Below are 14,861 nucleotides of genomic sequence, written 5' to 3' on the forward strand. Positions count from 1 at the left end.
TTATTAGAAATGTTGACACGTATTTGTTTAACCTTAATTATATAATTTTCGAAATTTTATTTTATATTATATTGTTGTAATTATGCTTTCAAAAATAGGGTGAATGGTGAAAGTGAGAACAGGAATAGCCATGAATATTTCACATGAAATATGTTCCCTTTTCCCATTTCTTGTTCATCAACTTTGTTCACGCGAAAAAATTCTCCATGTTGTGACATTTTTAGATGGAATTTTGTAAACAATATGCAGCTGTTACGTACAAAATCAACTATTGTGAATGAAAAGTTCATGGAAATATCACGATAGCAATTTTCCCTTTGAGGGAAATGAATATTTCACAGGAACAAAATTTCACATGTTATTCCCGATAAGGTTGATTATCAAATTAATTTGATTTAATGAAGCAAGGACTGTGTATGCATAGTTTACATAGGAAAGGAATTAAACTTTCAGAAAATTATACTTGTACTCATTTTGTATAAAACAATTCCTGTTAAGATACTGTTGAGCTTCACAAGACTATTGATGCTGAAATCACTATAGAATTATCATAGTGACACAAATTTTAGTTTGGATCCTTCACCCATGGACTTTAACGAAAAGTACAGTCTACATTATACAGTAGACCAAGAAAGTCTACATACAGGAAAAAATATTATGTTACTTTAATTTAAAGCATTTTTTTATGAGATATATAATATTACATGTCTTATGTCGATTTTAGCAAAAAAAAATCAAATAACGCCCAAAAGTTCACCGTTATTAGAGTTATTGATTCTGAGTGAATAACGCAAAATTTATTCTCGGTCACGCCTACTTTTGGGTGGGCGGGGCTATTAAGTTTCATAATATTTTGAACATTAAAACAAAAAAAAATTTCATTATTTGACTCAGAATCAAAAATTCTAATAACGGTGACAGTTTGGACGTGATAGGAAATGTTGCTAAACCCGACTTAAGTGATGTTGTTTTAATTTTTTTAAGTGTGAATTTATTTTTTTAACAAATATATTTCATTACTTTTAACTTACAAATACAGCTTTCTACGAAAGAAATTGAATTTGAATTCCTGTATGTAGACTTTATTGGGCTACTGTACATGTATCAGTCTTGAATAGATTAATACCTTCTAGACATATATTAGTGTAGATCTTTATCCTAGAGAAATGTCTGTCGATGCTTCTACAAAGGTTTAATTTTAAACCAAATTTGTGACCACAACATCGTATTTAGTTTTATTTCCGTGAACTGTCATAGAATGTCTTAAAGGCGTCCCTTTTCTAGGAAAGCGCCAGGTCTAGTTCATATAAAGACCGAAAAATCACTCTCATAACTAGTTCTGTGTCAGTTTCCATCACTCTCTAGAACATCTTTTGTTGTAGATCATCCTAGTGCATTCCCAGCGATATGCACGAAAAAAGTTCAATAGATTTAATTAACAAAAATTAAATGAATTCTATTCAAATAAAATTAAGCTAAACGATTTCTTTTGTTGGGATAAATTAATGCAATTTTTAATTATGAATCAAGACTGTAGGGAATTAAGCTCAAATTTAATTAATTCGAAGCTCTGTTAAATTAACAAGGCCCTTTCATAAAGTGTTACAACTAGAACTGATTCCTTCCCCTTTTGGATCCAATCACAATAACAGTTCAGTGTAGACTCTTGCATTGTAATGTAAAACGGTTTTCCAACAACTGAAAGCGATGGTATGGGCATCGGGCATTTGCGGCCTTTTGGCATAGACATGCGGCATTAGAAAACCTCTCAATATCTAAACCATCACTTGGTGATCAATTCATGTTATCTCTGCATGAGATAATCGTATCCTCAATTCGTTCATGCAGAATGTTCATTGTGAGGTTCGCTGTGTGATACATGAGCTGTTGTACTGGAACCACATGTCGTCGGTGAAAAACATAATGGTCATCATTGTCACTCAGTTTCAAAATAATTTTTGAGTGTTTTTCAATTAGGTTCAGTCGTTGTTTTTTGAATTAGGCCCTTAATATATTTTTTTTTAGTTTTCATCATGATACAATAACTGTAGAAGGTAGAATCACTAGGGAGAGTTTTCAATATTTAGCCCTATAACGTCAAACTTTGTTTTTAATTTTTTTTCATATTTTTATAAATTTTCTTTTGTTTGACGTTACAAGAATTGTATAATTGAGAATTTATTTTCTACTGAGTGTACCTTATATTGTTGTGTTATGGTTTTCATAAAAAATTCAATTATATTTTAAATTTCGAACAAGAAAATTAACCAAATGCCTCCTCAATCAGCAGCACTCTTATTTAAGATGGCATTTTATTAAAGAAACTAATTTCTAAAAAAAATGGCTTTTAAATGTCTACATATTCAAAAAGGCCTGTCATTAGGTGATAATTACTTTTTAATATATTTATGAGGAGCAAGATAAATACTAGAGGTAACATAGGGGAGACACAATTTAAAATAGAACATTTAATGACAAAATCTCAGTGCATGAAACCATTAGAAATCATATTTAATGTAACAATTCCTAAACTTTTGTCGACTTAAGAGTTGGTACCATAGATCGGAAACTCTCCTCTCAATATACATATATTTCTATATGGTAGTACAGGTTCATTTTATTGAAACTATGTTTTTAACATAAACCGGATATAGAAAAAACAAACATTTGTGCAGAAATTTGTTCAACTCAATGATTTCATTAATGAGGCAAACACAAACCCAAATCATTCATTAAATAGTAAGGGCAATTAAAATCTTGTAAAATATATTACAATACAATAATATAAACAATAAAATTCCATTTAAATTCAAATATTTAAGTACACTTAGAAAACTTTTGGGGGAATAATTTAAATTTTTAAATTAAAGAAAGTACCCAGTAAGCACCAAAGCCCCAAAAATTCAAACACTTGAATATTTTGTTGGAATTTGACTTTAATGCAAATGTAATTATACTTTAGACATGAAAAATATTTGAAAATTTTTTTATTTTTCAAACAAAAAACATATGGCTTGAATTTATATTTCCTTTTTACTGGAGAATGCTACTGAAATAAAGTGTAATACAACTGTAATTCAATTGCTTGACTATAATTCAAGGCTTGAATTACACTTGCTTTCAACTTGAATTCCAGTAAAAATGCTTATTGGGTAATAATTACAAGTATACCAAAAATAATAGCTGTGATCAGTGAGTAAAACAATTTGTACTTACTCCTCAAAGTTATTGTAAAACTCCTTAGAATTTTTCTCCATAAATTATGAGTTAATGTTAATAATGTTTACAACTTGACACCAAAAGCTACAGAAAATACTTAAAATTTATTAAAACAAATCAATTGAAAATGGAAAAATGTTCAATTAAATTGTTTGTAAACATCAAAGATAAAAGAACTACTTATTGAAAATTGTATTTCTCCAAGTGTAATTAAATGTATTCACACATTGCTCTATATACTATATTACACAGCTGTCTTCGCCAGTTCCTCCTCAAATCTACATAGCCACATTTTTAAATCCATCAACGCTGGAAACTATTTAATATTAAACAGATTTCATATTCAAGTGTTGTGGCCAAGAAAAACCTTATGAAAATCACGCACAAGTGGTTTAAGTGAAAGTGCAAAAAAAAATTTAAAACGTTTTTTTGTTTTTATCGATTCGATTGAATGTTGAAGAGCAAAAATTTGCGAAAGTGATATTGCAATATACATATTAACTTGTACATTTTTCTTATTTTGTTTTTTTGTATTTTTTCATTAACAGGCTGTCGAAAGTACTGGAGAATTTGCCCAATACATTGAGGAGCATACCAAAGTTATCAAGACCACAACAACACAGGTACAGATTGTTTTGCAAAATTTCTAAAATTCTAAATTAATTAACCTAAAAATTATAAGTAGAAAAACTGTTAAATTTAGTTATGTAGTAAAGTAGTTAACGCGTGGGTAGTGTGAAAAATTACTTACTTACATACATGTTTAGTCTCGTTATAAAAAGAAATGTTGTAATTTTAAAGAAAAAAACGAATTATATATAATAGAAAAAAAATGTTATTAAAAAAACCATTTAACCCCTTAATTTAGCAATTATTTGAAGATATTTTTGAAAAGTTTTTTCTAAAATTGTAAAAGTGAGGTGTGGTAATTTGTAAAATAAGGGGGTTAGTTAGTTCAAGAATTGCTTTAAAAATGTTTAATGTTTTACTGGCTCTTACAAAACATATTTAGTTAAAGTAGAAGAATTTATTGTAAACCATTTTGTTAAAATTAATTTTAATAAAATAATTTATTTTTGTTTGTGTAAAATCTTGAAATTTTTAAATATAATGGAAGTGTTTTTTTTTTAATTATAAAATCTATTACACCTAGACACATACAATGGAAACTTTTCCAAATATTCAATTAATAATCACACACACTTAAACTTAGACTAAATGGCACAAATATATAAATGCTAATAAACAACTGGTCACTTTATATGAAAACTAAGGAAAGGGACAAGAGCTTTCCGAAACATAAATCAACAACTATAAAAGGATTTACTGTTTTGTTATTCAAAACACAGTGCAACACGAAAAAAAATAACCATATACGGACACCACTAAGTGATAAAATACCAAAAAAAACCGTTTTGCCCAAAGTCATGCTCTTTTTTATGGGCCCCCAAAGATTTGGGGCCTCGGTGTCATTTTTGCAAAGAACAACAATTGTGAACATATAAAATCAAAAAACCTTCATCTTCAAGATCAAAATCGCAAAAAACTTTTAAAAAAATATTTTTTTTAAAAATTTGTTCCTCTTCAGGTCTATAGGTAGCAAGCCGTTCAAAATTCAAGGAAATAATCAACTACAAAAATGTACCTAAGATCTAAATAAACAACTTTCTAGAACATATGAACTTCCTAGGAATGATTCTTAACACCGTTTAGGTAGGTCAATATAAGTTAGTAAGAAAGCATACTTTTAGGCAGCTTTAAAAAACTTATTTCGATTTTTTTTAAGGTTTTTGCGATTTTGATCTTGAAGATTCAGTTTTTTGATTTTATATATTCACAATTTTTGTTCTTTATGACAAGGGCTACAACTTTGCCTCAGAGAATAAATCAAAATTCCAAACTGTTTGCAAGTTATGAGCCTGAAATTTTATGGACCCCCAAATCTTTGGACAAAACTGGGAGAGATGGGTATTTTTTTGGTCTTTTATCACATAGTGGTGTCCATATATGGTTATATTTCCATGAGTATAATGATACACATAGTGAAATCGAAGAAGATATGGACAAATGGATCTCATCTAATAATTAAACAGCATGATCTTTATAAAGATCATTAGTTGATAAACAGGTGTTGAAATATCAAGAAAATGTGTTTGTTCATGTGATTGTCTCATAATCGTTTCGTTGTAAATACAAAAAATTACATTAAACAATCCCTAAAAAATCCATTTTATGTATATACAAGTTTTAAAGTCCAATGTTAAATATTTGTAAATAAAAAATGAAATTATTAGTTTAAACAAATAAGAAAATAAATTCTAAAAATTGTTCCTAAATTATCCTTAATTTTAAGTTATCCCTTTACAAAACAAACTATTTATGTATGTATAAACATTGTACAAATATGTTGTAAATTTCAAACCTAAACACACCACCCCCGTAACAAACTTAATTGTTTAAAAAACTTTACTAAAGTGAAACATTTACTTAATAAATTTATTTTAAAATTTTCAGACCACTGGACACTTAGTCAACGGCAAAGACACCACTTATCGTACTGTTGCTTTTGAAAAATTCCCTGTACCCACCACTGGAGGAATCGTTGTTGGTAAGTCTCACTTTTTTATTAAAAGAAATAGAAAAATTATAATTTATTAAACAAATTAATTAGACATACTTATTAAATACGCCTTAAATACAAAGAGAGAACAAATAATAATTATTAAAAACAATGTTTATGAGACAAATAATTCATAATTAAAACGTATTGAAAAAATTTCTTATTGTGGTAAACAACAATTACTTGCTCTGCTTAGTGGTCTTAATTATCATTCTCATTCAGTCAGTCCGTCAGTCACTTATGCCGCCAGGCGTATAATTTCTGATGATGAGTTGTTGTGTGGCGTTGTCACCAACACGAGTAAAAGCGTTTTAAATAGATCTGGCCAGATGACAGATGGACATTTTAATTTGTTGTATATTTTTATGGGAAGAAATTAACACACAAAATATTTGTTTGTTTGTCACAATTTTGTTTTTTGTTGACACAAAAAAGTAATTATTTTTAATTTTTTAAAAATTATTTATACGTTTTCTATACCTACATTTTAAGGTCATTGAAATTTTGAAAATGTTTATATTTGGGCTTTTTTGTTTAAATCGCGTTAAGTTTGAAAAACATGCGACTTTTTTTGAAAACAAAAATTATTGTGGGCCAAAAATTTTATTAAGCTATGGAGGATTTAAATTATTGCTTTTTATAAGTATTTAATACTCTAAAATTAAACTGAAAACAAAATAAAAATATTCGACTGGATATATTGGAACTAAACTAGGACTGTATAAAGCCCACGATTGGAACTAAACTAGGACTGTATAAATCCCACGATTGGAACTAAACTAGGACTGTATAAAGACCCACGATTGGAACTCAACTAGGACTGTATAAAGACCCACGATTGGAACTAAACTAGGACTGTATAAAGACCCACGATTGGAACTAAACTAGGACTGTATAAAGAGCCACGATTGGAACTAAACTAGGACTGTATAAAGAGCCACGATTGGAACTAAACTAGGACTGTATAAAGAGCCACGATTGGAACTAAACTAGGACTGTATAAAGACCCACGATTGGAACTAAACTAGGACTGTATAAAGACCCACGATTGGAACTCAACTAGGACTGTATAAAGACCCACGATTGGAACTAAACTAGGACTGTATAAAGACCCACGATTGGAACTAAACTAGGACTGTATAAAGAGCCACGATTGGAACTAAACTAGGACTGTATAAAGAGCCACGATTGGAACTAAACTAGGACTGTATAAAGACCCACGATTGGAACTAAACTAGGACTGTATAAAGACCCACGATTGGAACTAAACTAGGACTGTATAAAGACCCACGATTGGAACTAAACTAGGACTGTATAAAGACCCACGATTGGAACTAAACTAGGACTGTATAAAGGCCCACGATTGGAACTAAACTAGGACTGTATAAAGACCCACGATTGGAACTAAACTAGGAGCTAAACTAGCACTGTATAAAGACCCATGATTGGAGCTAAACTAGGACTGTATATAGACCTACGATTTAATCTAAACTACGACCTAATATTGGACTGTATAGAGACCTACGATTTAATCTAAACTACGACCTAATATTAGACTGTATAAAGACCCACGATTGGAACTAAACTAGGAGCTAAACTAGGACTGTATAAAGACCCACGATTGGAGCTAAACTAGGACTGCATAGAGACCTACGATTTAATCTAAACTACGACCTAATATTGGACTGTATAGAGACCTACGATTTAATCTAAACTACCACCTAATATTAGACTGTATAAAGACCCACGATTGGAGCTAAACTTCGACTGTATATAGCTCTACGATTTAAGTTAAACTAAGACTGCAGAAATACCTACGTTTTAAGCTAAACAAAGACAGTATAAAGACCTATGATTTTAGCTAAAATAAGACTGCATAAATAGGTACAATTGGAGCTAAACTAGTTCTGTATAAAGACCTACGTTGAAGCTTGACTACGGTTTTCAAAAGACCTACGAATTTAATTAACTAAGCCTGTAACACTTACAATTTGAGCTGAACTAGGACTGTATGAAGACCTATAGTTTTATAAAGACCTACGATTGGATCTTAATTTGGTCATGGTTTTTGCAAATTCACCTTAGTCTGAACGGGGTATTTTGAACCACTCCATAAAATCAGTAAATATTTAGTTAGTCTCATTATATGGATAGTTTTTTTTCTTATTATGGTTTGGTACAGTTTTACAACATTTTGTTTGTTTTCAATTTATTTAGATTTAAAAAGTCAGGTGGCCATTTGAAATTAGACAGACACACTTCTTTCAATTTGAAATTTTTGTATGAAAATATGCATGTATGTTCTTATTTTTTTTTAATAACCAATTCATGTTCTTATTCGTTCAATATACATTTTATACATATTAAATTTAGTTAAACTGCACCTGTTGTCAAATTTTAAAAAAAAAAATAATTTCATATTGAAAGAGGATTTAACCGAAAAAGAAATGCATACAAATTTTATTGATCTCATTTTCAGAATTCAAAAGAACATCATGTCATTATGTAGACATAATATATGAACACCATTTCTAATTGTAAATGAATAAAAATATAGAAATTTACTTAAAACTAAACAAATTAAATCAAAGAATTAAGGATGTGGTTCTTACAAAAATTAAACTAGGCAATAGAAGCCTACTTTGAGAAGAACTCAAAAAAGTAGCATACCTTAAGGCAGTTACAAAGCCCTAACTGCGAAAAAAGCTTAAGTTATAAACATACATCTTTAAAGAATAAGATTTGTATGACTGTTTACATGTCAAAGACAAATTTTGACAGATAATATGAATGATCCAATGTTATTCATTTTCAAAAAACGAAAATCTAATATATTGTTAAGTTATTTTCGCGGTCATGGCTTGGAAAAAAAATAAAAACAAGTGAGCTATTGTTAATATAGGATAAGTCTGCTGAAAAGTTCAAACGAATTAAGATTCAAAATACCGCTTATTACTCTTTAAAGAAATCCCTTTAAAATGGTGTTTTAAATCACCAAAAAAATATTCCAATTTGTGCTAGTGTATTTTAAAAATGTATATATTATTCCAAATTTTAAAAACAAAAACAAACATGTTAATTAAATTTATGATTTATGATCATTTTGCAAACAAAATATGCATACAACGAAGTACATATTTCAAACTGACTACCCACAATAATTAAAATAAAATTCACAAACACACTTTAAATATTTAGCTTTTTTTTGCAAACTGATGGATTAAACAAATGCGTTACAATATTACATATGGGGGCAAAAGATTCAACATTAACAGATAAATAGGATATTAAATCGGCAAAATTGAAAAGAACTGACTCGTACAAAACAAACAGCACATGAACAAAAAAAATTTCAACAAACCAAAACTAATCATGGCAATTTTCTCAAAAAAAAAAAATAACACTAATTTCATTTAATTTGAAAATAATAAAATAATAAAAATATAAAAAAAACAGAAAATCCCAATTGTAGACACAAGAAATTGGTGGAAAAATAGTCGTCGTTCAGCGCCTAATTTCTTTTGATGATGTTTTACTTTAAATGATGTGTCGTTCCTAGATGGATTTTTTCGCTAAAACATTTGTTGCATTGATTTTTCATTTTAGCATGACATTTCTTAACAAAAAAAAAATACTTTTTAGCCAAAAAGAAATCTTTGCCGAATTTCAATTTCTTATTAGAAAATTTTATTTTTGGCTGGCTCATTACAAAACCCTGGAAATTGTTGCTTGCCTCAAATATGAATATGAATAAAATTGCCATTTGACAAAATATAAATAAGAACATGAAGATGAAGAAAACCCCAAATAAAATAGTAGTGATTTACTCATCTACAAATAGCGATCTAAATTTAATGATGCATTTCATTCATATTTTTCTTCAAAAACCCCTATCAAAATAATGCTGAAAAGTAAGAAGAAAAAAAACAAAATTTTTAAATACTCTTTATGTACAGCCGTGCAATAATTTTGAAAATCCAATTTCAAAATATTCACATTTTTCAATAAATAATCTCAACGTTGCAACATTTTAAATAGTTTCGTATGAAAAATACTCGCTGAACATTGATGAAAAAGTCAAACAAACTTATTTACATATGAACATGCAAGCATGCACGAACATGTATTTGGACAAGTACTCAGTAGTGTTAGTATGATGTGAACACTTTTCTTTTGATTCCTTACGTTTTGTAAATTTGTTTTTCACTTTGTTGTGAATGTAATATGTAATGAATGTATTTCACATTTTTTTGATTTAAATTCATTTTTAACATTTTGATTGATTTGCGCCAATTGCATGTAGTTGTGTTAAATCTATAATTAGTTCGATTTGTTGAAACTTTTCAATTTATTTAATATTTTTTTTTAATCTTTTTCGTTTTTCAATATTTATTTTTAAAGATTTTTGTACTAGATTTAAAATTTTTCATAAAATTTATAGTTTTTATATTCATTTAGGTTAAAATTAATTACAGAACTTCTTTAATTTGAAACTTATAATTGTAAGTATGTTTTAAATAACCTTACTTAGTTTTAGCTATATTTATAAGGTTGAATCAGTTTAGAACCAGCCTTATCTAAGTCATTTATAACATTTATAAAATGATATTAATAACCGTTTCCGGGTTACAGGTTGAATGAAAATTTATTTTTCAATTCTTTAGAAATTTTAAAGTTTTCGTCCCTTTTAATTTATCAGCCCAATTATGAATAAAAATTCACCGGAAGTTTTTTCCCTTTTCTCATTTTTCCTATTCAAATTTAATGGGAAAAACTACCGGGGAACAAACTCCCGCGGAATTTTTTATTCATAATTGGGCTGTATATCTTTAATGTCTCAAGGATTGGAAAATTAATTAAATTTTCCAATATTGTTTGCAGGAATTGCCATATTTGAAAATGTAATTTTCCTTTCCTGGTTCTAGTGCTAATTTAATATGGGAAGCCTAAAAGTATGCTGCACTTTTTAATTTAAGCACCAAAACGGTGTAAAAGTAAACAAATATTGAGGTTACTTCCCAAAACTACTCATAACTTCGAAATGTGTTGTCCGATTGGGCTCATATTTAACATGGAAATTATTGAATAATAATAAATTTGACTCATAATAATAGTAGGGAATTATAACACTGTATAAACCCCCACGATTGAAGCCAAACTAACAATGTATGAACCCCTACGATTGAAGCTAATCTTAGACTTTATAAAGACCTACGATTGAAGCTAATCTTAGACTTTATAAAGACCTACGATAGAAGCTAAACTAAGACTGTATAAAGACCTACGATTAAAGCTAAATCATTACTGTATAAAGACCTACGATTGCAGCTAAACTAAGACTGTATAAAGACCTACAATTAAAGCTAAATCACGACTGTATAAAGACCTACGATTAAAGCTAAATCGCAACTGTATAAAAGCCAAAGATTAAAGCTAAACTAAGACTGTATAAAGACATAGGATTAAAGCTTAATCACGACTGTATAAAGACCTACGATTAAAGCTAAACTAAGACTGCATAAAGACCTACAATAGAAGGTAAACTAATACTGTATAAAGACCTACGATTGATGGTAAACTAATACTGTATAAAGGCCTACGATTGAAGTTAAACAAAGACTGTATAAAGACCAGCGGTTAAAGCTAAACTAAGACTGTTAAAGTCCTACGATTAAAGCTAAACTAAGACTGTATTAAGACCAACGATTGAGCCAGAAGTTCTGGACAGTTAAGGTCCTTTTTTGCATAGTGTGGCATGATGCCAAATCGGGCCAGAAATATGAAAGCACTCTGCTGTTTTTTGAAATGTTAAAACCGTTTTTGTAGACATTCCGTAATATATACATATTTCTGTGTTTATCTTTTGCCATAACTCTGACTTCATAGAATGGCTTGCCACACAAGAAATTTCTTGGGGAATTTTGTTTGTTTTTTTCTCCGTTATTATTCTTGAACATTACCTCGTCCATCAGCCACATAAAAATCTTAACCCGGAAGATGTGAAAAGTCTGCCAGTACATAAGTTTCATCATCCATCACACACACACAACAGGTCTATTTTTTATAAAATTCTTCGCTCGTTCTTTTGCTTCTAAATTCTTTACCACATTGCGCTCTGGATCTTTCTGAACTTTATGCGACTTAAACTCAGCATTAGCTTTGGCTCTGCGCACAAAAGAATCGAGCTTTTTTTCAAATAGAAGTGTTCGATGCTCTTCGAAAGAGTTGTTGAATTTTTTGCCTTAACAATAACTGTTAGACCTTTTTTCCGTTCTGATCCAGGTATTATTTCAATGTTAAAGTCTTCCTTATACTGTTTAATGGCTTTGGAGCATTGTGACGATGAACTTAGAAATAAGAAATGCTGGTCATACGTATCAGAATCAGGAAATTGGTACTTTTAAACCTATAAATATGAAATTTGGAGCATATCCTCCGAAGTATTGTAAACTAATAATAAAACATGGAGCTATTTCAGTAAAGTAAGAACACATAAAGGGGAAATTTATTAAACTTTTTCTATATTCTGAAGGTACTTTTTAGTATTAAAAATTAGACAGGAATTAGGAAAATTACTGTTTTCAGATAATACAGCAAATGACAGTCTGTCTATAGTACTGAAAGTCCTAAAATAATGTCCCATATTGGGCTTAGTAGTTAGTAGGTATTTGAAATTTCCAATTGGGCATAATCCACAAATCCCTATAGGGTATATAATGAACTTACGTATTTTTAAAAATTTCCTAAATCGTTGTATTTTTATCATTTTACATATTTTACAATAATATTTCAATCAATTTTAATCATCTTCAGCTACAGTTTATTTTACAACAACTATTTTTCAAAGCTAAAAATAATACAAATGGAAAAAAAAAGATTGAAATGAAAATATTATATTATTGAAAACAAATTCGTTCACCTGCACTCATACACACACACACCAATACTCACAAATTGTGCTCTAATAATTTTTACATTTCCTTTTAATGATCGATAAACGATTGACGATCGATATGTTATTTGCACCTTGTTCTTTTCATTCAACTTTTTGTAGTTTTTTTTTTTTTTTTGTTGGTTTGTTCTTCTTGTTTTCTAATTCGAAAATTATGTGCTCAAAATGTTTGAGAAATCAAATAATTTTGAAACTACTTATAAAAAATAATAATTAAGAAAAAAAAAAGAAAATAAAATATGCTGCAGTAAAAACAACATAGAATTCCAACACAGAAAAGAGCCAAAACCATAAATCTTTAACAGAATTCTGGTGTTCGAAAAATCACCACCACTACATGGACAAGTTTGGCACGGCTGAACTCAAGAGATTTTTTAAAATTTTTCATGGTGACTGCTGCAATTTTGTGCAAAACGATTTAATAAATTTAAAAAGAACAAAAACACGGCGACACAAGATGCTGCATATGCAGAGCAATAATTTTTGAAAAACAATTTATGAAAAAAAAGAAAATGAGAAATTTCCAATTTAAAGCTTTTTTTCGGCATTATAATGAAACACGCACACAAACGTGGGAAAAATTTGAAAATTTATCGACTACACCTAAACGCACAAGAGTCCGAAATTGTATGAGTAAGATTGGTTGGTTGGTTTGGTTGATTGGAATTAAGAAAAAAGAACTGAATGCGTTGGTATGAGTGTAAGTCTGCAGCGACAGCAGCAACATTGATTTGCTCTAACATCTGCTACCTCACACACTCAGAGGACCGAAAATCTTTGTCGATCGATCAATAGATAGACAGACCTTAATTTCAATTTGGAATTACGAAAGCTCAATTGAAAACGGGACGTTAAAACGCTTAGACATATTAACGGTCTATTTAGAATTAAATCTAAATTGTCTTAAAATACCAATAAAAAGAAAATCAATTAAAAATCCTCTAAAAGAAATATAAAATTTTAATAATCAAAAAAATAAGGATTTTTAAGGATATTTCTATAGAAATTAAATTAAAAAAATAAACCAAATAGCAAAAAGTGTTAAAACTACTTAAAACAAAGAAATTTTACTACAAAAATAAATCAAGCAAAAGTTTACTATTACGTAAATATATTAATTAAGTGCAACACAAATTTCCTATAATTTTTAAACAAAAAAAAAATAAATAAAAGAAAAACCAAACAAATTAGTGTGAGTTTTCCTTAAAAGTTTAAAAGAAAAATCCTTTTAAAAAATATAAAAAAAATAAATAAATATTTTGAAAAATTTTATTAAATTATTAGAAAAATTTATTTGTTTTTTTATATTTTTTATAAAAATTTTAATGAGCAAAAATTTATTACAAAAAATAATTTTAATCTAAAATTTTAAGTGTCTTTATTTCAAATTTGCTATAACTTTTATATGTGTGTAACCGTGTTTATGTGTGTGTATATGTTTTCATATTAAATTAATATTTTATTTAAAATAAAATTTGAAAAAAAAATAAAAACAAAACAATTTTATAATTTGCTAAAAAATTCATTATGAATTTTGGTTGGTATGCGGATAAACCTGAAGCTCCCGAAGCCACTTGGGAGGACATTTCCTATTTCTATCGTCCCAACTATTATAAAGTAACTGTTTCGGAACGTGATCACGTCGAAAAGACACAAATCTATTATAACGAAACTTTAATACCGCAGAATGAAGGCATAAATCATTGTGATTTTTTACCTTTGAATTTTAAATCAGCATTTTATATTGTAACGCATCAAGGTAATGAATTGGATGGATTTGGTATTAAAAAAAAAAAGAAATATTGAGAAATTAGTTTGTGAAAAGTATCCTTTAAAAACCTTAATCCGTAATATTAGACCTTAAAGCTGCTTGGTTTATTAAATGTTTTTAAACTCTTATTCAATATTTATTTGAAATGCTTTAATAAAAATCCTTTTTAAATAGTTACTTTTTTTAGTAAAAACAAACCTTTGAAATATTATTCATTAACATTAGACATTTACATATTTATTGTTAGTTAGGCTCAGGTTTATATATTTGTAATAATGAAAAGATTCATAGCAGACTGT

At 28.6% G+C, this 14,861-nt stretch overlaps 1 protein-coding gene across 6 annotated transcripts in view; it reads left to right on the forward strand.

Moving 5' to 3' along the window:
- Positions 1–14,861, forward strand: part of cher (filamin-A) — a 127,746-nt gene that overhangs the window by 102,452 nt on the left and 10,433 nt on the right. For 5 of the 6 annotated variants that reach the window (XM_065516224.1, XM_065516220.1, XM_065516221.1 and 2 more), the window contains 2 exons: positions 3,768–3,842; positions 5,734–5,827. In XM_065516224.1, the coding sequence (XP_065372296.1) occupies positions 3,768–3,842; positions 5,734–5,827 (169 nt within the window). Of the gene's footprint in view, positions 1–3,767; positions 3,843–5,733; positions 5,828–14,303; positions 14,551–14,861 lie in introns of those variants that run through there. The other variant, XM_065516225.1, reaches the window with a different exon arrangement.

The sequence above is a fragment of the Calliphora vicina genome, chromosome 1, assembly GCF_958450345.1.
Source record: "Calliphora vicina chromosome 1, idCalVici1.1, whole genome shotgun sequence".
NCBI lineage: Eukaryota > Metazoa > Arthropoda > Insecta > Diptera > Calliphoridae > Calliphora > Calliphora vicina.